The sequence below is a fragment of the Leuciscus leuciscus genome, assembly GCF_965113295.1.
Source record: "Leuciscus leuciscus genome assembly, chromosome: 6".
Lineage (NCBI taxonomy): Eukaryota > Metazoa > Chordata > Actinopteri > Cypriniformes > Leuciscidae > Leuciscus > Leuciscus leuciscus.
Genome location: NC_138730.1, coordinates 13,379,416 through 13,401,121, shown reverse-complemented (window position 1 = coordinate 13,401,121; position 21,706 = coordinate 13,379,416). Strand labels below are relative to the sequence as shown.

General features: G+C 37.0%; 1 protein-coding gene across 1 annotated transcript; it reads right to left on the bottom strand.

Annotated features, from left to right (window-relative positions):
• Positions 1 to 345: 345 nt before the first annotated feature.
• On the bottom strand, positions 346 to 8,319 carry LOC309501895 (uncharacterized protein). The gene is made up of 12 exons (XM_082174154.1): positions 8,101 to 8,319; positions 7,844 to 7,950; positions 7,527 to 7,695; positions 5,534 to 5,649; positions 5,109 to 5,150; positions 4,950 to 5,024; positions 4,311 to 4,376; positions 4,108 to 4,196; positions 3,917 to 4,022; positions 3,739 to 3,847; positions 664 to 734; positions 346 to 455 (listed from the first exon to the last, which is right to left on the bottom strand). The coding sequence occupies exons 5-12, from the start codon at positions 5,121 to 5,123 to the stop codon at positions 354 to 356; spliced, it is 633 nt and encodes a 210-aa protein (XP_082030280.1). The 5' UTR covers positions 5,124 to 5,150; positions 5,534 to 5,649; positions 7,527 to 7,695; positions 7,844 to 7,950; positions 8,101 to 8,319; the 3' UTR covers positions 346 to 353.
• Between the last annotated feature and the right edge of the window lie 13,387 nt (positions 8,320 to 21,706).

The window sequence follows — 21,706 nt, the reverse complement described above, 5'->3', positions numbered from 1 at the left end:
CTCTTTTGATAGCCTCTGGTTTAATAAAAAATTGTTTATAAAGGGGTATGCTGTTTTGATAGCCTCTGGTTTAATAAAAAATTGTTTATAAAGGGGTATGCTCTTTTGATAGCCCCTGTTTCGATAGGTCTTGCTTCATAGAAAATGAAGTGTTGGGGTATCCTTTTTTGTTAGTTTTCACACTTACCAGCATACCCCTTCATAACCTATTTCTGTGTATCTTACTAAAAGAAAATAAATTAAAACATTCATTGTTTATAGACTGGTTGAAAAATATTTTAATACAAATTTCAAATAGATAAATATTGTACAATATGTACAACATAGAACTTTTCAACAGTTTGAGGCAAACATTATGCATTTAACACACACTTTTTACACTTGAAATGCTCTGAGGCAAAGGTTGCAGGGGTACACTCCTTGTGCGTCCATCTTGAGCATATGTCACACTGCACCTTTAAAGACAAAATTACAAAAAATTTACTTTAGAAGTGCAACATATAATCAACGAAGCATTGAAGAATTGTTACTAACTTTTTCAGCTGTACTAGCGGTAAGAAATACATTTCTTCTTACTGCTACAAGAGCCTTAGGCCCCATCCACACTACTGCGTTTTAGTTTAGAAACGGAGAATTAAAACGCCATGACTATTGTCTTATTACCATCTCTGTGAAATCCTCCTCAGCATCAAACTGCAACATGTTGCAGGAAACACAGAGATCTTCCACACCATCTTAAATGAAAACAAAAATAGTGCAACACAAGCAATGTTAATGGGATACTCCACTTTTTTTGGAAATAGGCTCATTTTACAACTCCCCCAGAGTTAAACAGTTGAGTCTTACCGTTTTCGAATCCATTCAGCCGATCTCCGGGTCTGGCGGTACCACTTTTAGCATAGCTTAACATAGATCATTGAATCGGACAAGACCATTAGCATCTCTCTCAAAAAAATGACCAAAGAGTTTTTTCCTATTTAAAACTTGACTCTTCTGTAGTTACATCGTGTACTAAGACCGACGGAAAATGAAAAGTTGCGATTTTGTAGGCTGATATGGCTAGGAACTATACTCTCATTTAGTGTTGTTTTTGATGGCCTGTTTTCATTTTAGTTTTAGTCTAGTCTTTGTGTCAAGCTGTCGTTTTAGTTTTTATTAGTTTTAGTCACGTTCATACTCTTTTTAGTCTAGTCAAGTTTTAGTCGACGAAAACTGATGAAATTTTAGTCTAGTTTTAGTCAATGAAAATTGTATTTTAGTCTCTATTTAGTAATGCAATTCTATTTAACCCAGTCAATATAGTATTTCAAACAAGGTTATCTTTAGGGCTGTGTCGGTGGCAGTTTGTTGGTAATGGACGAACTACCAGCGTTGGTTTTTAAAAAAAATAAAAAATAAAAACTCGTTTTATATTTCCACACAAAGACGCGTGATATAGCCTACCACCACAATGCGCTTTGAGAGGACACGAGCAGGAAAGAGTCCATCGATCTCTTTTCTGAATATCTTCATGTTTTCAACTTGATGTAAAATGGTCTGAAGGGCGAATTTAATCCTCCACAAGGGCGAGATATTTAGGCTATGTTTGAGATTGCGCTGCCAGAGAAAATGAAACTGAAAATCACCCGCGCGTGTGTAACACGCTTTACAACTAAACTTGACGCGCCTTACCATGTCTATAACAAGCACAAACTGTACAAATGTAGGCTATCTGTCCTCGTTTTCTACTTTACCACAGTAAAGAATACTAATATAATAGGCCTTATTAAAAGCGAACCAATGAAGAAACGTTTATAATCCCCTTAGAAAATGGGTGAGACGTGAGTGAAGATTTGGGAAAAGAAACAAGAGATTCCATGCAGGGATGAGTCACGTTTTTTGAATATTCGATTATTTTCTTTAATTATAGAATATCGAATAGGTTGTGCGATTATTCTTTAAAATAAACTCCATGTTTTCTGTGCTGATGCGGTGGTGACGCGTTCATGTAACCAGAGGGTGACGCTGCCAATAACGCACATAACAGCTGTCACAAAGAACCGGCAAAAGTAATGATTATGAATGTGTCAAATATATCAATGAGACATTTTAATGGAATAACTAATGGAATAATATTGTTAAATTTGCTGATAATCGGGTGACCAGATCGCAAACCAGAATTTAAAGCCGACAAAGCTGGGTTCACGCCATAGACAGAACATAAACGGGTTCACGCACAACTCTCTCATTCGTCGTGACGTTATAACATTTCGTCTCGTTTTGGTCAACGAAAATGAAGAGACATTTTAGCATTGTTTTTATTTTGTTATACCATGGGCTGTTTAAATACTCAATTCTGATTGGCTGGAAGGTGTGCAGTAAAACCGTTTAATGCACAGGTAGTTCCAGTCAGTTTGATTACAGTTCGAAATTAATCCGCTACATTGGTAACCATAGTAACACAGATACACTTGCAAGCAGAGTGAGAGACACATATGAAAACGTTTATTTAGGTAGGCTAAATGGATGATTTTTGCATATCGTTTAATTTGTATGGTGAATATGGCAACTCTGAGAAATGGGCCCAGGCACAAGACGAAATAGAAGACTTGGAGAAGACGTTAAATGACAAAAAGCGGCACAAAGAATTAACAATAAATAAATGACATGATTAGTTCAAATAAAGATTGCCTTGTCACTGTCAGTGTTGCCTGTCATTCATAAATAATTGTAATAAATCCATTAAAGAATCATTAAGTTAGCTATATGCTTAAGCAACGAGGGGACGTTAGCTGCTAGACTTTAAGAAGAGACGCACACAGGTAACTCGCGCACGCATCTCTCTCTCTCTCTCTCTCTCTCTCTCTCTCTGTTCCTTCTCCTTCAGTTCTCTGTCTCTCTCTTTTAATAATGAATTTAAATAAATGTGAATTCATTCAAATAAAAGCAATCCGATGGCTCTACTTTATTTAAAGCGGACGGAGTGCAAGAACTGACGAGCCTTAACTTAAGAAATAACCGTCATTTTTACACGTCTGTTAAAAAATGACACTGTAAACATCAGTTACAGCTTTAACTTATTTTTAACTTGGCAAATAACCAAGTTATAAGCGGGATAATCCACGGCTAGCCATGCATTAAAGAATTTTAATGCACTTCGTAGAGGCAACCACCCTCCGCTTCGCGTCGGGTGGTTCTTCGCCTCTACGTCGTGCATTAAAATCCTTTAATGCATGGCTAGCCGTGGATTATCCCTTACTTAAACCACATTTAGTCTCGTTTTAATTCGTCAACGATATTGCATTATACATTTATTTTAGTCATCGTCACATGACCAGCATTTACGTTGCGTCTCGTCTCGTTTTCGTCAGGTGATAAAGGTTCGTTGACGACAATATTTCGTCATAATTTTCGTTGACGAAAGCAACACTTCTCTCATTCCTGCGTAATAATCAAGAAACTTTGTTGCCGTACCATGATTGCAGCAGGCGTAATGATGCTAATGGTCTAATCTGATTCAATGATCTATGCTACGCTATGCTAAAAGTGGTACCGCCAGACCCGGAGATCGGCTGAATGGATTTGAAAATGGTAAGACTCAACTGTTTAACTCTGGGGGAGTTGTAAAATTAGCCTATTTCCCAAAAAAGTGGAGTATCCTTTTAATTTAAAGACATTTGCTGCAAGACTTTAGCACAATTTATCCTGAATATAGTCTCTTGTCAAAGGAAAAGTCAGACATGGATAATTAATGGATACCTTTGCATTCCAGAAGAGTGGCGGCAATTTTGACTCTTGCGGCTGAGACCTCCTCTGTGTCTGTTTGAGCAATGCAGATACTTCTACCTTGGAGAATGAGCTCTGCAAACTACAAAGAGTGTGTAGGTGTAAAGTAACACACATTCACCCCAATTACATATATCAATAATATCCATACCATCAAAATTAAGACTCCACAACTAGAGCCGTCCTGCTGCAGATTGTGTTTTGCAGTTTGGATCGTCCACGGGCCTTCACTGACATTTCTTGTCTTCCAAAAATTTCTGTTATTATACAAGTCATTAGTTCAGAAACATATTCAAATACATAAGTCTACAAACACAGTAAGAAAGGCTTGTTTTACATCACCTCCAATTCCGAAGAATTTTTCTCTGGTACATATTTTCATTACCGAGGGGGTCTATCACAAGGAGGGATTTTTCATCCATTGTGACAATCTGTTGAAATTTTAAAAAATTATTAGTTAATCCTAAAACAATCCCTAAAGATTTTATAGACACACCAAAAACTACCAATAAAGTTTGTGGTGAATACAGAATCAAGAGAAGTACCACTAAAATCCAGTGACCTCCAACATTTACAGGACAAATCCAAGTTGAGGCTGTGGGTAACTTCATCTAAAAATAGAAGAGAGCACTTAAAATCCAAAGTTCCAACATGCATCAGGGCTCTACACTTACTTTTTGAACAAGGAGCACTGGTGCGCCTAAATAAAAAAATTTAGGAGCACAGACAAATATTTGGGGGCACAGTCATTTTTGTTGTATAAGTTTATCATTATAGTTTTATTATTAGAATTATTCAACAATTAAATTTACAATGCTCATTGTAAGGTTAAGAACATCAGACCACAACTTTCAAAACTATTTTATCGTAATGTAGATTTCATTTATCATTGTATGTAGGCCCTATGTATGTTGCACATTTTATCTGAAATGAAGATCATGTCTGAGTCACTTGGCCAAGCTTTGTAGCCTGGTCGCCTTGACCTCTTTCCAGCAAACAGCCAATTTTCAGCACACTTTGTAGGATCAAACAGTTCCAGGGCGGGCCCCTCTGTGCTGATCCGAATTAGGTCCTCAGTGGTAGATACATGCAAACTACTTCTAAAGGAGCCGAATGAAATGGGCGCACTGTAGAGCCCTGTGCATGTGTATAAGGTTACATAGACTGTAATACAACCATATTACCTTTTGAACAACTCTGAAATGGCCACGATGAAAGAGAGAGGACCCAAGTACAGCGTCCAACCAATGCACAGGTATCTGTAACAGTATTGGTCTGTTAAAACCCAGTATTTCTAACAACAGAATGAAAACACAGATAAGGAGTGAAATTTCATTTATTACCTTGGCTAATTTCATAATGCAGTGCAGGTATGCATCAATGATCTGTGTAAACAAAAAAGTTGTTAGTAAGTAATTTGATACAGCACTGAAACATTAAGTAAGGGATAATGTATAGAGAGGCGGTCGTTATAGTGAATAACAACCCCGACAGGCTGAACAGGACCCCGACGCGAAGCGGCGCTTATTACATGGCTACCTATAAAATAAATAAATAATTTGACACAAATTATTTATTTAAAAAGGAGTTTACTGATTTAAAAACGATTGTATTGCTTCCGCCAAAGAAAATAGTCCGTTCCACGTCCATAGCAACGCTCTGTTTTTCATGGCAACGGTCTGTTATCAAGAAATAACAGACCGCATTCTACATTGGAATTCAGCCAAGCCATGTAATAAACTTGTATATCACATGGATGTAATTTCACCTCATCTGAAAGCCAGCCGTGTCCCGATAGTGTTCTAAAAGAGGTATCATAAATTTTGTATGGTCCCACGACTGCTTCCACTTGTCCTGTATCTTTAGAAGACCAAAGTTTTTGGACTGCAACACAGAACATTTCAAATTAGTCTTGTTAATATTTAGATGAAAAACTGTACCATTTACATTTTCAACAAAGAAAACATGCAACCATGACCAGGAACGGGTCATGGGAGAAACATGGAACTTGATGACCAACCGGTCTAAACCAACGACCAACAGGTCGGAACTAAACTTATGAGTTTCTATTGCACCTTGTTCTTGAGCACTACTCCAAACAGGTACCAGAGAGCTGTGCACCTTGTTCTTGAGCACTACTCCAAACAGGTACCAGAGAGCTGGCTTGAGCTGGGACCTGAGAGCTGGCTTGAGCTGGGACCTGAGAGCTGGCTTGAGCTGGGACCTGAGAGCTGGCTTGAGCTGGGACCTGAAAGCTGGCTTGAGCTGGGACCTGAGAGCTGGCTTGAGCTGGGACCTGAAAGCTGGCTTGAGCTGGGACCTGAGAGCTGGCTTGAGCTGGGACCTGAAAGCTGGCTTGAGCTGGGACCTGAAAGCTGGCTTGGGCTGGGACCTGAGAGCTGGCACTACTTTTTTTATAAGGTTTCAGGTGACTGATGTTATATTTTGTTTTAAGACAGACACCCTGTGGTGTTTGTAAAGTTGCTGTCTTTCCTGAAATCTCCTTAATTGTGTAGGTTCCAGTGTAGTCTGCTTCCATTCTCCCTCCTTTCCTGCTTCTCTTTCTCATGTTCAGTAAGAGTACTTCATCTCCCTCTTTAAACTCCACATTTCTGTACTTTTTCTGAACTCTTTTTGCAAATGCCTCTGTCATTTTTTTTTGTGACTGTGCAATATTCTCCTCTGCCTTTTCTCTTGTGCTCTCTTGCATTCTCTGACTGTCCCTGAGAAATTCACTGCAGTCTTCAGGGAGTATTATTGTTGAAAGCTACAACAAAATAGATAATGACTTGTACATTTCATAGTATAGACTTTTACACTAAATTAATCTACAATAAAATATTAAACATGTTTCCAATAAAGCTGAGCTTCATGGGCAATATATCTGCATTTATATATTACTACTGCATCTAATGGATATATGTGGGATCTGGGAGTTACAGGAAAAGATATTGTGGTTGGGGTATTCAGAAAACCTGAGCAAGGTAAAAGAGGAGCAGTGGCACCTTTTGGGGTAATATGCTATGCAACCTCAAATCATACTGGTTTATAGGGCTGTCACTTTTGTGAAAAAATTCTGTTCGATTTTTGAGACATAAGTGTTCATTAAATCGATTGTAAAATCGATTTTCCATGTCTAAAGATGTTTCCATTTTAAACGTCAAATATGGGCAAATCCACGGACAACTAACAGTCATTAGGACGAACGTAAAGACGGCGCTTGAGACATTCACAAGTCAGCAATATTCCTGATGATTTATTGGCGTGAAGTTTTGTGCACAGTGACAAACAGGAGTGCAACATTCTCGAAAAACAATAAGCAGAGTGGACTGCCATAACATCAATGAAAAACATTACTGCAGTCTTCAACATGGCTGTGTTTACAGTTAGAAACGTCAAACAAATTTTGCCTACGTAGGCGATTGTAGCCCGAATCTGTATCTGTATGCATGAGTATAATTTACTGTTATTTGTGTGTGTCAGAGCCTGCAGTTGTTGATGTGACGCGCGTTCGCTGCAGGCGTATCGTGACGAGCTGGACGCGCTCCGAGAGAAGGCCGTTAAAATCGATTCCCTATTTTCGTTTTCAAAACTTGTGTTGGTTGGTCCGATCGATTGTGCAATCGATTTTCGAACGTAAAGTGACAGCCCTACTGGTTTAAGCTACATTATCTAAGCCTATCTTTTAAAATGTTTGGTCACTTGATGCTTGGCCCCTAACAGAAAGCCATTTTCAAGAAAAAGACAGAAAAAAAACCTACCGGCAGTTCAACAGGCACTTCTGATGGAAATCTAGCTTCTCGCCCATACATTAAAAGAAATGGTGAGAATTTTGTTGTGGTGTGAATTTTGGATCTCAGCGAAAAAAGACTTGCATCTAGGTACTGGTCCCAGTCATCCTGCTGATCATTAACAAGCTTTTTAAGTGCCCTAGAAAAATAATTTTTAGAATTATTTCTAAATGAATGTATTTCAAGACAGAAACTATCAACTTTCAATACACTCTGGTAATAATGATCAGAAGAGCTTCCAAATAAACAAAACCCTGAAAATAAACGCAAGAATAATGAATGCTTACCGTTTGATGTTATCATTGGTTTTCTCATCAAGCCCATTTGTTTGGGGATGGTAAGCAGCCGTAACACTCCTCTCAATAGAGAGCAGCTCACAAAGTGTGCTGTTGATCTAAAATAAAAAATAAATAAAAAAATCAGAACATTATTTTCATTTGGTTTATAGTACTTCTGTCAAATATTTCAATCAATAAATCTTTATTTGTTGAGCACCAAATCACAAATGACATCATCAGAACAAAATGCATAAAGTGAAGCTTACTTGATTGACAAACTCCCGTCCTTGGTCTGACAGTATGCGCTTAGGGCAGCCATGTCTATAAATGAATGTACAAAGGTTTTTGGCTACTTCCAATGCAGACTTTGTCTTTTGAGGAAAGGCCTCCACCCACTTGGAAAAATAGTCAGTGACTGTCAATATATACTGATACCCAGTAGATGTTTTTTGGAGTGGACCAGTGAGATCAATGCCGATGAGCTCCCAAACAGCAGATACCTATTAGTGATTTGAATGCATTTAATAGATTATTTAATAGATTAAATAAAATAATGCTTAACATTGTTAAAATCTAGTCGATTACAAAAGATGGTGACCTTGATGCAGTCCAGAGTTTTAACTGCATTCAGGGGTGGTCCCACCCTTTGACATTGGTCACATTCAGATATCTTAAAAAAAAAGAAGAAAAAAAGCTCAAATTACAAACAGTAAGTTTCACATAGCTATTAACATGTAGATATAGACGTATACAAATACAAATTTTGGCTTATGGATGAACAGATAAACTACATACCCATTTGTCAATGTCCACTGTCATGCCATACCAGTAGAACCGTGAACACATGGCAGCTCGTGTTTTTAAGGTTCCTGTATGTCCTCCAATAGGTGAGGCATGAAATTCTTTAAATAAATTCATAGCCTCCTCCTTTGTCTTTATGACTCTTCTGTGACTTCCAAAGAGTAGTTCTCCATCTTTAAGGAATATTGATATAACCAATAATACAAAATATGAACATGTGCATATTCCTGTCAGTATTATAGACGTATTTTGATGGTAAATACTGACCGTGAATCCTGAATTTCGAGGAGTACTTCCTTAGGCTTTGCTTCTGCCCTTTATTTAGCTCTGCAGGGTATGAACCCTTTAAAAGGTAATTGAAAATGTCCTCCCACTTTTTTTCCATGGTTAAACTACAGTTAGCAAAAAAATAAGCATTAATCATTTAAAAGCAAAACATTAGTCGCAGGGATGCAAACACATGTATGGTCAAAAAAGAGAGATTATCGAAGCCCTCGCCCCGAGGCAAATTTCCAGATACTTACATAATTGTGATGAATTTAATCCTTTTTAAGTTATTATTTTGCAGACAGTGTAAGATTACAGTTAACAACACCTTTAAATATTACATAAAATGTAATTTATGTATTTTTATTAAACTTAATGAGTGTATAAATCAGCAGCAAAAAGTAATTCTTGACAATTACTAAAATCTAAACATGTTAATAAAAACAAATTACTATTAGTATTCTTAAATTCAATCAGGCAATCATACATTTCACAATTGTATATTTATATTTTAATGTCAAGGATTCAGAAGTGTATATATTTATATAGCCTACGCTACAGAAATAATATACAATTAAATTATGCTTATTTTAAATGTATTGAGCAGGCTAGGTATAAAAAATATAGGCTTTTAATAATCTTTCAGTGCGTAAAACCATGATAATATGAAACGCTTCAAAACAGAGCACACAACGCGCGTATGCGCATCGTGGGTGCAGAATGATGTGCTCAAAGCAACATGGAGTCACAGTGTGCAGCACTGCACAAGTGCGCATTTAAAAGTTCATGGCACAAAGCGAAGAAATGTCGAGCGCACAAATCCTAGTGTATATCTTTCCAACAGTTTATTGATCATTTGTTACACAGTTTTAAATGCCAGTTATTGTGTGTTTGATGCTGATTCGTAGTCCTTGTGATGTGTGTGATCTAACAAGCACACGGTAGTGAGTTGTTTAAAAACAGCAACAAACTCCAACAAAATAAAGTCATTTTATGCAAATCCACAGCCTTTTATCAACAGATCATACATTATAATGTGAATATATCATATTGGAGAGAGTTTTACCGTGCATCCAACCGCGCTGTTTGAATAGCCTACTGAATGGAGAATGATTGACAGCCGCAGAGGAGGGAAAACGAGTTTCCGTATACTTTAATTATGTAAGTTAAATAGACTTCTATCCCTCACATTAAGCTATGGAATGGCTTCAGATGACTTTGTCACCCAAACTGACGTGAAAAAGCGGAGGCGCCGAAAAGCGCGCTGTTAATCTCGGTCAGATGGCGCCAAACGCTAGAACCCCGAGTTAACACCAGATTTAACGTTTTAACACGACATTACGCGACTTTACGACTCCACTTGCTAAAAATAATATATTAAAAACGTCTGTAAACATTTCTTGTGATTGTACAAGGCATGCAATTAGGTATTGTGTATATAATATGCGATATAATACACCAACACTTACCGCTGAGGTAAGGTATGCTGAAATGATGGTTTAAATTTAGCGCATGCGCAATTCCACAAATTTCACTCCTGCGCATGCGCATTAACCGAAGGTATCCCATTCTGATGGGTATGGTGTTCCGTCAGAACACCGGTTTTGACATTTTCTCAATAAATAAATTATTGTGATTATACGTGTCTTTCTGTTGTTTTCCTTTATAATTGTAGCCTACGTAGTTTTAAGAAATTGTTAGGTTTAGGGGTAACTTTGGGGTAGGATTAGTAGCTCAAACTATGTTTTAATGCTATATTGTTAATAAAACTGCCATTTCCCTAACGTTATCTGTCCATTACGTTTTATCCTTTTAATAATGTCTATAAAATGGGTAAGTTATGTTTAGGTGTGGGAGTAGGGTTAAGAGATCTTACATTTATAATCTATAAAATGGTAAAAGGGAAATTATACAATTATCTTTATGATATGAAATATTCGTAAATAGTTAATAATGTTACGTTTAAACGTTGCAGATACGTCTATATTATACGTTTCAGCATATCGAAACGTTCAAAAAAGTACGTTTTCTATCTTTGAAAATGACGTATTAATACCTAACGTTACGTAATAACAATGAGACCAGGCTGCACTAGTTCCTGCGGGATGACAAGGTAACGCTTGAGTAATTAGTGAGGAGTTAACATGTTTCTCACTTTAAAATAATGGTCCACATCACTAGTAGTTCCTGTGGGATGACAAGGTAACGCTTGAGTAATTAGTGAGGAGTTAACATGTTTTTCACTTTAAAATAATGGTCCACATCACTAGTAGTTCCTGCGGGATGACAAGGTAACGCTTGAGTAATTAGTGAGGAGTTAACATGTTTCTCACTTTAAAATAATGGGCCACATCACTAGTAGTTCCTGCGGGATGACAAGGTAACGCTTGAGTAATTACTGAGGAGTAAGCATGTTTTTCACAAGTAATACAAGTAATTTAATTTTATATTTGACACATACTGTACAGGCATTCATTTCTGTGAGGCACTAGTAATATTATAACGAACATTGTAAAATGGAAGATGTGGTTTTGCGATTATCGCAACATAAATGCAGCCAATTTCTTCATTAAGGATGCAAATTGTTTTTGACAAGAGAACATCAATGTTTATATTCATATCCTAAAGAGAAGTCCTCCTCAGGCGGCTACTGTAACATAAAGGTATAGGTCTTTGGAGTCTGAGACATATTGAACTGATACTCAATAGAGCTCATAATAGTGAACTAATCCAATCATGAGTGTCAGCATCACTTCCTAATTATTTAAAATTTAAAACAAATTATCATTATTAGTATTATTCTATGTTTAAGTTTGAAATAAACATACGTCCATCTTTTGGCAAGAGTAGTAGTCACAATCTCAACATGTAGCTAATGTATTTGGGGGAATATAATATTCATAAACTGGTTTCCACAAAGAACCCATTTGAGGACCAAGCTTCTGAAATGTTATGACCATGTTAAGAGTAAAAAAAAAAACCCCACAATTGTTCACTTTTTAGATGTTACTTTTGTGATTAGTAATTAATTGGTTATTATTTCTTAGTTCACAAGTAGTTCTCAATGAGGATATATTTCTTTAGTAATAATCAAATACCTACCAAGGAACTACCTTTGTACTAAATTTGATATTACTTACTGCTTAGTTAATATTGCTTCCATATTAGTTCATAGTATTAAGTTCGGTGTTAATGCAGTACTACCTATTACTTCCTGCATAGCTACTTGTTAACTATGGACCATTATTCTAAAGTGTTACCCTATAATGTGTTTAATAATTGTATTTTCATACTTTATTAATGATTAATTTATCATTTCTAAATGAAGTATAGCATTATTTACAAACCAGTTACATTATTTACCATTATTTACAAACTAGGTGTTGTCATTGATTAATAAGATCACTTAGCAAGTGTAAGTAAATGTAGTAGATGCAGGAAGTTATAAAGCATTTAGTAGTGGTCAGTTAACTATTTTGTGAGCTCATCTAGTGATTACTATTTATGCTTTGTAAAGCATTTACATGCATTAAATCTCCTTTGTAAATGCTTTACAAGGCATAAATAGTCCTCACTTTAGATGAGCTCACAAAAATAGTTAACTGACCACTACTAAATGCGTTATAAGTACCTGAATTAACCATGAATTACAGAAGAAATACATGTTAATAAAGCATTTATTAACACACTAAGTAACTATTACTATATGTCTGAATAATAATATGTATTTAAACAGTTTATTAATCATTTACTTACACTTTCTAAGTGATCTTATGAACCACTGACAACTCCTAAATAACCGGTTTGTAAATAATGCAATACTTCATTTAGAAATGATAAATTGATCATTAATAAAGTATGAAAATACAATTATTAAACACATTATAGATATGCTTATGAATCAAGAACAAAGCATTTATAACTGTATTTATAAACTGCTTATTAATGCTTTATAAATGACAAATTAATTGTTTACTAATGCTTAACTAATGATTAATAGCGTGCAGTTATTATAAAGTGTTACCCTTTATATCAGTAAATCAACTCCTATGAACTGTAATAAAGTGCACGCTCTCCCTTTCATTACTGCAGTGACCAGTATCACTCCGGAGACTGTAAGCTGGATCACGAACAGTTGGTACAGATCCATCCTCAAATAACAACGAGAGTAAAAGAATCTTATAACAAAACACCTCAATCGCTTATAAGACATTCTTGTCTACACCTGCTCCAGCGTCGAAACAATGGCGGACTGTGAACAGCTCACTCAGGGCGGGTCTGTGCTCATACTGCAGTGTCCATCAACAGTCGTGGGAGGGGCTTGTGCAAAAGTACGTCACATTGCCCAGAATCTGAAAACGGCTTGTTCTGAGACACTGCTTATGATTTATGGGGATTAAAAAAAAGCACTGGGTGGATTTTTAGCATTATAGGCAGAGAATGTCTAATAGGAAGAGAATTGGCACTCTCTGCTTACTTCCGGTTTCTGGACTGGCTGCAGTAACACGTCTCTGTCCATGCGGGGGCGCTCGCAGGCGAGTGCAGAATGAATGGAGGTCTATGGCGAAAACCCCTCAAAATCCACTTTTCTCAGGATATCATTTTTTGTCTAGTAATTTGAATGTTGTATTCGAAAGGAGATGCAAAGAAATTACACATTGCTGGGTGTTAGATTTTTTAGAGTCACTTATTTGGTTTAAAAAGTCTTTTAAAATGTCAATGACGTCAGAAATGCTGACGTCATTAGCAGAATGCTAGCGTGTTATGGGCAACAACAACTCAACCTGTAAGAAATCGAAAAGAAATAAGTACTCGTTCATTCAACTTTCGACCTATAACCCATGTTGAACTTGCAAAACCTACAATAAAATCTGAGATTTCTCAACGGCAATCGGGTGAAAGAGACACATTTAGCCGTCTAGCCCCATAGACTCCCATTCAGTCTGCACTCGCCCGCGATCACCTCCAGTGGAATTCTAATGGAACTGCAACCAAGATCGATACAATGGGGCTAATAGGAAGTGCCAAGGCTTTCCGTAGACGGGCTCTGTTATAGGGTAGCTGTGTACACACACTGCCAACACACATTTATGTTCAAACACCATGTAAAAGTGAATTTTGCATAATAGGTGCCCTTTAAGGAACGAAATCCAAAGGGGAACACGCAGGAGATAATCCAGGAAATAACTCACAACCATGTAAAATTAAGACAACACTGAAAGGAAAAAGGAAAGGAAAAACTCCACTTTTAGACTATTGCTGCATCTCAATTCACCTTCTTTTCCCACATAGCAACATTGTGATGGCCCAGATCCGGCCCACATCAGGCCCACAGGCACATAGCAATGTCACATGTCAGCAAAGAGCAAAGAAATAAACCAGAACTGGAAAGGTCCTCAGATCTTGAGAGATTTAATGTCTTCTTTTATCTTCAGTTGATTTCATCTAAGGCTTTGGCTGGAAGTCAGTTGTAGTTCTTGTGTTTCTGCTTGTTTCTTTTTCTGTTCTCTTCTTTCCTTCAGTGATTCTGCTTGTTAACAGGCTTATTAAGGCTGAGATGACTCCTTATTTAATATACACAGATTTTGTGGCTCAGATAAGGTCTCATGAAATCAACTGAAGATAAAAGAAGACATTAAATCTCTCAAGATCTCAGCAGAGGAGGATTAAACAACTCCACAAACTGCATTACCAGCTTCACTTATTATTAACCAGATTGACTTTATTTCTGCCAGACGCAAGTTTTTATTGAGAATTAACAGGGGTTTAACTCTAATGTGTTTCATTTGAAGTCATCATAACGGTGATTAGCGTTCCAATAGTTGGGCTCTTAACTATTATTATGTCTTTTGTCCTTTTTGGCTGCCGTGACAGTGTGTTGGTTAAATTAAACACAAGCTAAAGTGAAATGAGTTCAGGTGATGGTGGTTGCTTTTAAAATCATCATGAAATAGTCTGATTCATTGATATCATTCGAATCAAACAACTGTGTTGTTCATTAATACATATCACATTACAAACTATATTACTGCAGCAATCAGTTAAAAGATTTTAACAAAGATAACATTGACACAGATACCAACAATCAGTACATGATTCTCAACAATGGTGACAAACAAAATATTCAGATAACCAGATCAACTCTGAACATCACAAAAAACTACTAAATGTCACAACAAAAACAACAGCAAAAAATAAAAGCAAATATTTAGAACACAGCTGCATTAGTTCAGCTTTGATTTTATTCATCAAAGAATAATATGCTTTGCTAATTATTCATGCTGCAAAGCATGCTGGGAGTTTTGTACTATGCTGGTACCCAACATGCATTGCAGCTTGGTACTTTTGATTGTCTCCGTTGTTGAGATTCATGTGCTGTTTGTTGATATCTGTATGTGTCATCACAGATTCATTTTTTGTGCTCATGTTTGCTAAAATCTTCTAACAGATTTTTATAAATTGATTGAATCAATCAATCAATCAATCAAACTTTATCCTAGAGCTGCTGTAAAGCCAAAACAATCTCTGTTACTGTAATTTTCTATTATCACTGTAAAGCTGATTTGAAACAATTCATATTGTTAATAGCGCTATATAAATGAAGGTGACTTGACTTGACCTGATCTCCTTTCACTTCAGCTTTCTTTGCTAAATCTAAAAATGTATTTGCTAATTTCTTTCTTCTGCTGCAAATGTGTTTAACTGTCACAACAGCCAAAAAACACATAATAATAGTTAAGAACCCAACTAATGGAAACACGAACAGCGCAAATTGTTTCCGGTGTGCATGTTTGAGTGCATTCACACCGCGAGCAGGAGCAGCGCATGAGCGTCAAGCAGGAGAGTCGCGTGAGCAGTTGTAAAGCTGAGGGTTTCGGCGCCGAGTCTATTTTTGCTGCGCTGCTCACGCTCAATTAAAGTGAAAGCACACTTTTGATGGACAAAATAAATATGATTTCACACTAAAAGTACCTAAAATGCACATCATTTGCATGTATAGTGTGTTTTAACAAGAACTAGAGTAGGCTATGTCAGAAAGACTCAAAAATATTTATAGAAAATGTACCCATTTAAACTTGTTTTTATTAATCAGTTTGGGTAAAAGTGGTGTTTTATAATATATATATATATATATATATATATATATATATATATATATATATATAAAAAATAAATATTTGTGTGTGCTGTAAAGTGGTTAAACAAATGAAATCGGAATCGGCTAAAATCTGTATCGGCAGGTCAGACTCAATGAAAAATCGGAATCGGCCTAGAAAATTGTAATCGGTGCATCTCTATAATCTTTCTGATTGGCTAGTATCAAACATTATCACATAATCTGATGTTCACCTAGATGTTTTATTTATTTATTTCCCCATTTGCCGTAGTATTGTCGATGGGTTCAATAACACATCCTGCAAAAGGGGGGCCTTGGCCAGAACCTAGTGGTATTTGGGGGGCCTTGTCATGGAAAAGTTTAGAGGACATGTTTTTTTTTGTTTTGTTTTTTTTGCCATGTTTGGAGCAGGTCTTAATTATTTTGCTACTGTGGTTTGAGCTGAGTTGAGTTTAAAATTAACTTACAGTTAGTCCTGCAAATGTGCCCAAGTCTAAATTGTGCATACCCAGGCAAACACATGTGCATATGCATACGTACACATACGGATGAATACATACTCACTCTTGACACCTGGTTTTGTTATTATGTGGATCACGTTTTTTGTTTGTTTGTTTTTGTTGCCAAATTGGTTTGGAACAGTTGTTGAATAAACAATTGAACTGAACAATTATGCTTGCCTATCTGTTTGACTTACAGTTTTATTGATCACTGAGATAGCATTGATTTGGAATGAAGTTGGTTCAATATAAAAATGTAATAAAAAAAAATAGCTTAGATGTAGTGAACTACTTTTGCCATGTTCCTGTAACTTAGCTTGCTACATTTTCCAGGGTGGTAGCTTCAGTGTTGTGAAGCTTAAATTAATGTAGAGTAACTGCTAGCTTAGCTCACTACATTTTCCAAGTAGCTTGCCCAACACTGGTGACTTCAAATGAAACACATGAGAGTTAAACCCCTGATAATTCTCAATAACAACCTCTGTAGACGTCTGCCAGAAATAAAGTCAATCTGGTTAGTAATAAGTGAAGCTGGCAATGCTGTTTATGGAGTTGTTTAATCCTCCTCTGCTGAGATCTTGAGATATTTTATATCTTCTTTTATCTTCAGTTGATTTCATCTAAGGCTGTGGCCAGAAGTCAGTTGTAGTTCTTGTGTTTCTGCGCGTCTCTTTTTCTGTTCTCTTCTTTCCTTCAGTGATTCTGCTTGTTAACTGGCTTATTAAGGCTGAAATTACTCCATATTTAATATACACAGATTTTGTCTGCTTGTGGCCCAAATCTGGCAAACAGGAATTTGAAGACACAAATCTGTGCCCTGACGCAGTTCTCGAACCGTGTCAGGCTCCACCCCCTCACTATCGTCCAGGTCCCTCAGCAGGTCGTCTTGCTATGCCTGTAATATCGACATGTTGTGTACGACATGCACCAGCCTGACCTGCTGCCGTATACGCTTTTCCCACTAACATAGATGATGTCTTTAGGGGCTTAGAGGGAAGCGCCGGAGTTTCAAACCCCTCCGTGAGATCCATTTGCGAATCCCTCGATCTGAACTTCCGTGCTGCCTCGGCAACGGCGGGGCCGAACCGCAGGGAACGATCACCTGAACACCCTCCTCGAAGTGACAGACGAGAGCCAAGTGTGCAAAGCGGCAGCCTCTCACAATGCCCCCTCAAAGGCCGACAGAGCATGCTCCGCTCCCAAACACATCATATAAAGTTTGTGTCTATCCCAACCTGTAAGGAAACGAGGGCAGGGAGAAGCACACAACTTGAATGATTTTTTGTTTGCCATTTTTTTCTTATATCGAGCTGTACTATATTGGGACAGACAACAATAAATATGACAGACAGTATGAACACAGAGTGCTTGCTGAGTCACAGAAGCTAACGTTGGTCATTCCGGATGTGCTTTTATCTTTTCCTGGTCACGTTCACTCTCTCCATTGGACAAGTTGACACATGTGCACTGTAAAAAAGAAAAAGTTAGTTCAACTCAAATTTTCAAGGCAACCGACTGCACAGAATTTTTGAGTTGAAGATATCAACTTAATTTTTTACGTTTTGAAGAACTACAATTATTAAGTTGCGTCAGCTAAGTTTTTCAAGTTCTGACAACTAAGTTTTTTTAATTCAAGTTACTGGAACTTTCAAGTCTGTAAAAGCTTACTATTTTGAGTTCAGATTACTATCCCCTGTAATAACTTACTATTTTGAGTTTAAATTACCCCCCTCCCCTCCCCTCCCTCCCCTCCCTCCCTCCCTCCCTCCCTTTAAATCATCCACTGACAGTAAACCAGTTCATTTATGCATGTTTATTTGAACGACTTTGGCACAAACAGCTTTACAATTCCACAATGTAAACAAGTAATCTTATGCACAAAGCAAATACATCAGGTTTCGGTACCATAATATGGGCAATGTAAACAAGTAATCTTATACCCAAAGCAAATACATCAGGTTTCAGAACCTTAATATGGGCAGTTTTTTTTTTAATTTCCGACTCTTGTTGAGACCTTACAAATAATGCAATATTGCCAAAGATGACCGATAAACAGTTGTATAGTGCCTGCCTAAGTATTAATTCAGAAATGTGTAAATCCCCACCTGAAAAAGCCAAATTATCTGAACTTTGAAATTAGCCAAAAATGCAAACATGCAGGCTATAACAGTAATGGTGAAACACAGCTTGCTTCTACTGAACAATCAATACCGTAGTCTCTTGACAGTAATATGACAGCTACACATACAGTGCTATGCATAAGTTTAGACACCCATGCTAAAGTTGACTAAAAAGAGGAATAAAAAATCATCTTTTGGAAATTGAACTTAATGCCTTAATTAAATTTTTTGGGAAAAATCCAACCTTTAAGGACACCAATTTTCTTCGTGAATGAATAATGTATCGTAAATAAATAAATGTTCTTCCTTAAAATACAGTGTGCATAAGTTTGGACACCCCTATGTTAAATTCCCATAGAGGCAGGCAGATTTTTATTTTTAAAGGCCAGTTACTTCATGGATCCAGGATACTATGCATCCTGATAAAGTTCCCTTGGCCTTTGGAATTAAAATAGCCCCACATCATCACATAGCCTTCACCATACCTAGAGATTGGCATGGTTTTATTTCAGTTAGCCTAATAGCTAGTTTGATTTGCATTGAGAGATGATCTTATGGAAAGTACTCCATGCCAATCTCTAGGTATGGTGAAGGCTATGTGATGATGTGGGGCTATTTTAATTCCAAAGGCCAAGGGAACTTTATCAGGATGCATAGTATCCTGGATCCATGAAGTAACTGGCCTTTAAAAATAAAAATCTGCCTGCCTCTATGGGAATTTAACATAGGGGTGTCCAAACTATGCACCCTGTATTTTGAGGAAGAACATTTATTTATTTACGATACATTATTCATTCACAAAGAAAATTGGTGTCCTTAAAGGTTGGATTTTTCCTAATTTTTTTAATTAAGGCATTAAGTTCAATTTCCAAAAGATGATTTTTTTTTTATTCCTCTTTTTAGTCAACTTTAGTATGGGTGTCTAAACTTATGCATAGCACTGTAAAATATTCGTTTTTAGTTTAAAGGGTTAGTTCACCCAAAAATGAAAATTATGTCAGTAATTACTCACCCTCATGTTGTTCCAACCCCGTAAGACCTTCGTTCATCTTCGGAACACAAATTAAGATATTTTTGATTAAATCTGAGAGCTGGATCACTCCTCCATAGTCTTCTATAGACGTTATAACTTGCTGACCCAGAAAATGTATTAAAGACATCGTTAATATAGTCCAAGTGACTAAAGTGGCTCAATCTTAAGTTTATAAAGCGACGAGAATACTTTTTGTGCAAAAAAAAAAAAAAAAGACTTTATTCCACTATTCATTTCCTTCTCTCTGGGCCTCGAGTCTTTTCACGTAGTGTGATAGCACAGCACGTCTGTGTTGTACATCACACGCATCTCACACATGACCAGCGTCGGCCAATAGTGAGCCTACGTGTGACGTACAACACAGACACGCTGCACTATCACACTACGTGAAAAGACTCGAGGCCCAGAGAGAAGGAAATTAATAGTGGAATAAAGTCGTTATTTTTGTTGTTGTTTTTTGCGCACAAAAAGTATTCTCGTCGCTTTATAAACTTAAGATTGAGCCACTGTAGTCACTTGGACTATATTAACGATGTCTTTAATACATTTTCTGGGCCAGCAAGTTATAACGTCTATAGAAGTTTATGGAGGAGTGAGACAGCTCTCAGATTTAATCAAAAATATCTTAAATTGTGTTCCGAAGATGAACGAAGGTCTTACGGGGTTGCAACAACATGAGGGCGAGTAAAAGCTCCGGACACGTTGTGAATTTATCTTGTATTTTGGCTGCCCTACAGTGCGATTGGTCAAATGTGACTTTAAAGCGCCAGGTGTTTTAAAAGAACATACACAGTCACTGTAAACACACGGCCAGTAAGCTCCTCTTCCGTGCCTGAGCCGATGGTGCCTAGGCAGACGCTCTTGACTGGCGCTGGCAAAGCTGCAGAAGCGACACTTCATAGAAAACCTAGCACAAAAATAAGAGGATAAAATGAACACAGTGACATCCTTCGCAACCGTTCACGTTAATGCTGTTGAGCTTCAGGGCTAAAACACACAAAGGTAGGGCTGGGTATTGTTCAAAATCTTTCGATCCGGTGCCAATTTCGATACCTCAGTTTCGATACCGGTTCCTAACGATACTTTTTCCGATACCAATTTTATGAAATCCATTTTAACAAGATTACATAACACATTACCTCAGAAAAACTTTGGTTTTATTTTTTCAGTTTGACTCATGCTCCTTAGCCAGTGCACAAAGGAACAAAAAAGCACCTGCAAAAAATACAGTAAAACTTGTAATATTGTGAAATAGTATTCAAATTTAAAATCTTATTTGAATATATTTCAAAATGTAATTTATTCCTGTGATGTCAAAGCTGAATTTTCAAAATCATTACTTCAGTGTCACATGACCCTTCAGAAATATGAAAACAGTTTGCTGCTTAATATTTAGGAAACTATGATACATTTTTTAATGATTCTTTGATGAATAAAAAATTCAAAAGAAAAGCATTTATTTAAAAACGAAATATTTTGTAACATTACACATGTTTTAATGCCACCTTTGATAACTTTAATGCATCCTTACTGAAAAAAAAAATCTGACCAACCAACACATTTTTGAAAGGCAGTGTACATTCAGTAGGTTATTATTTATTGCAATATAAACACTGTCAGAGTGATCAACAAGGTATCTCTTCATTTACCAGTCGAAGACGGAGCAACTTTCTGCTCTAATGTTTACTCTGTGCACTGTCAAGGTCTTCATCATATTTGTGCGTGTGCGCGCGCCTCTCATATGAGTATGTGCGCGGAGAGTTCCGCGCGTCTCATGTGTGTAGTGTACTGTAGAGTTTGCATGTAACTGTTAGGTATCGAAATCTGGAATGAACGTCATTTTTCGATACTCGATATATCGAGGCAATTCGGTCGGTCCCTCAAAAGTATCGAACTCGGTACCCAGCCCTACACAAAGGTCGCATGCTAGAAGCTATATCTATCTAGTTAACTACCGTATCAAACCAAAGTTTTGCATCACAGTTTTAGCACGTTAGTTCTAACGTTACCTTGGTTGCAGCGCATGGTCGCGAG

Excerpts from the sequence above, each read along its gene's own strand:
- LOC309501895 (XM_082174154.1), bottom strand. Across the intron at positions 4,023-4,107 it reads AAAATTCTTCGGAATTGGAG|AAATTTTTGGAAGACAAGAA; the intron begins GTGATGTAAAAC and ends GTATAATAACAG. Across the intron at positions 456-663 it reads AGGAGGATTTCACAGAGATG|GTGCAGTGTGACATATGCTC; the intron begins GTAATAAGACAA and ends TTGTCTTTAAAG.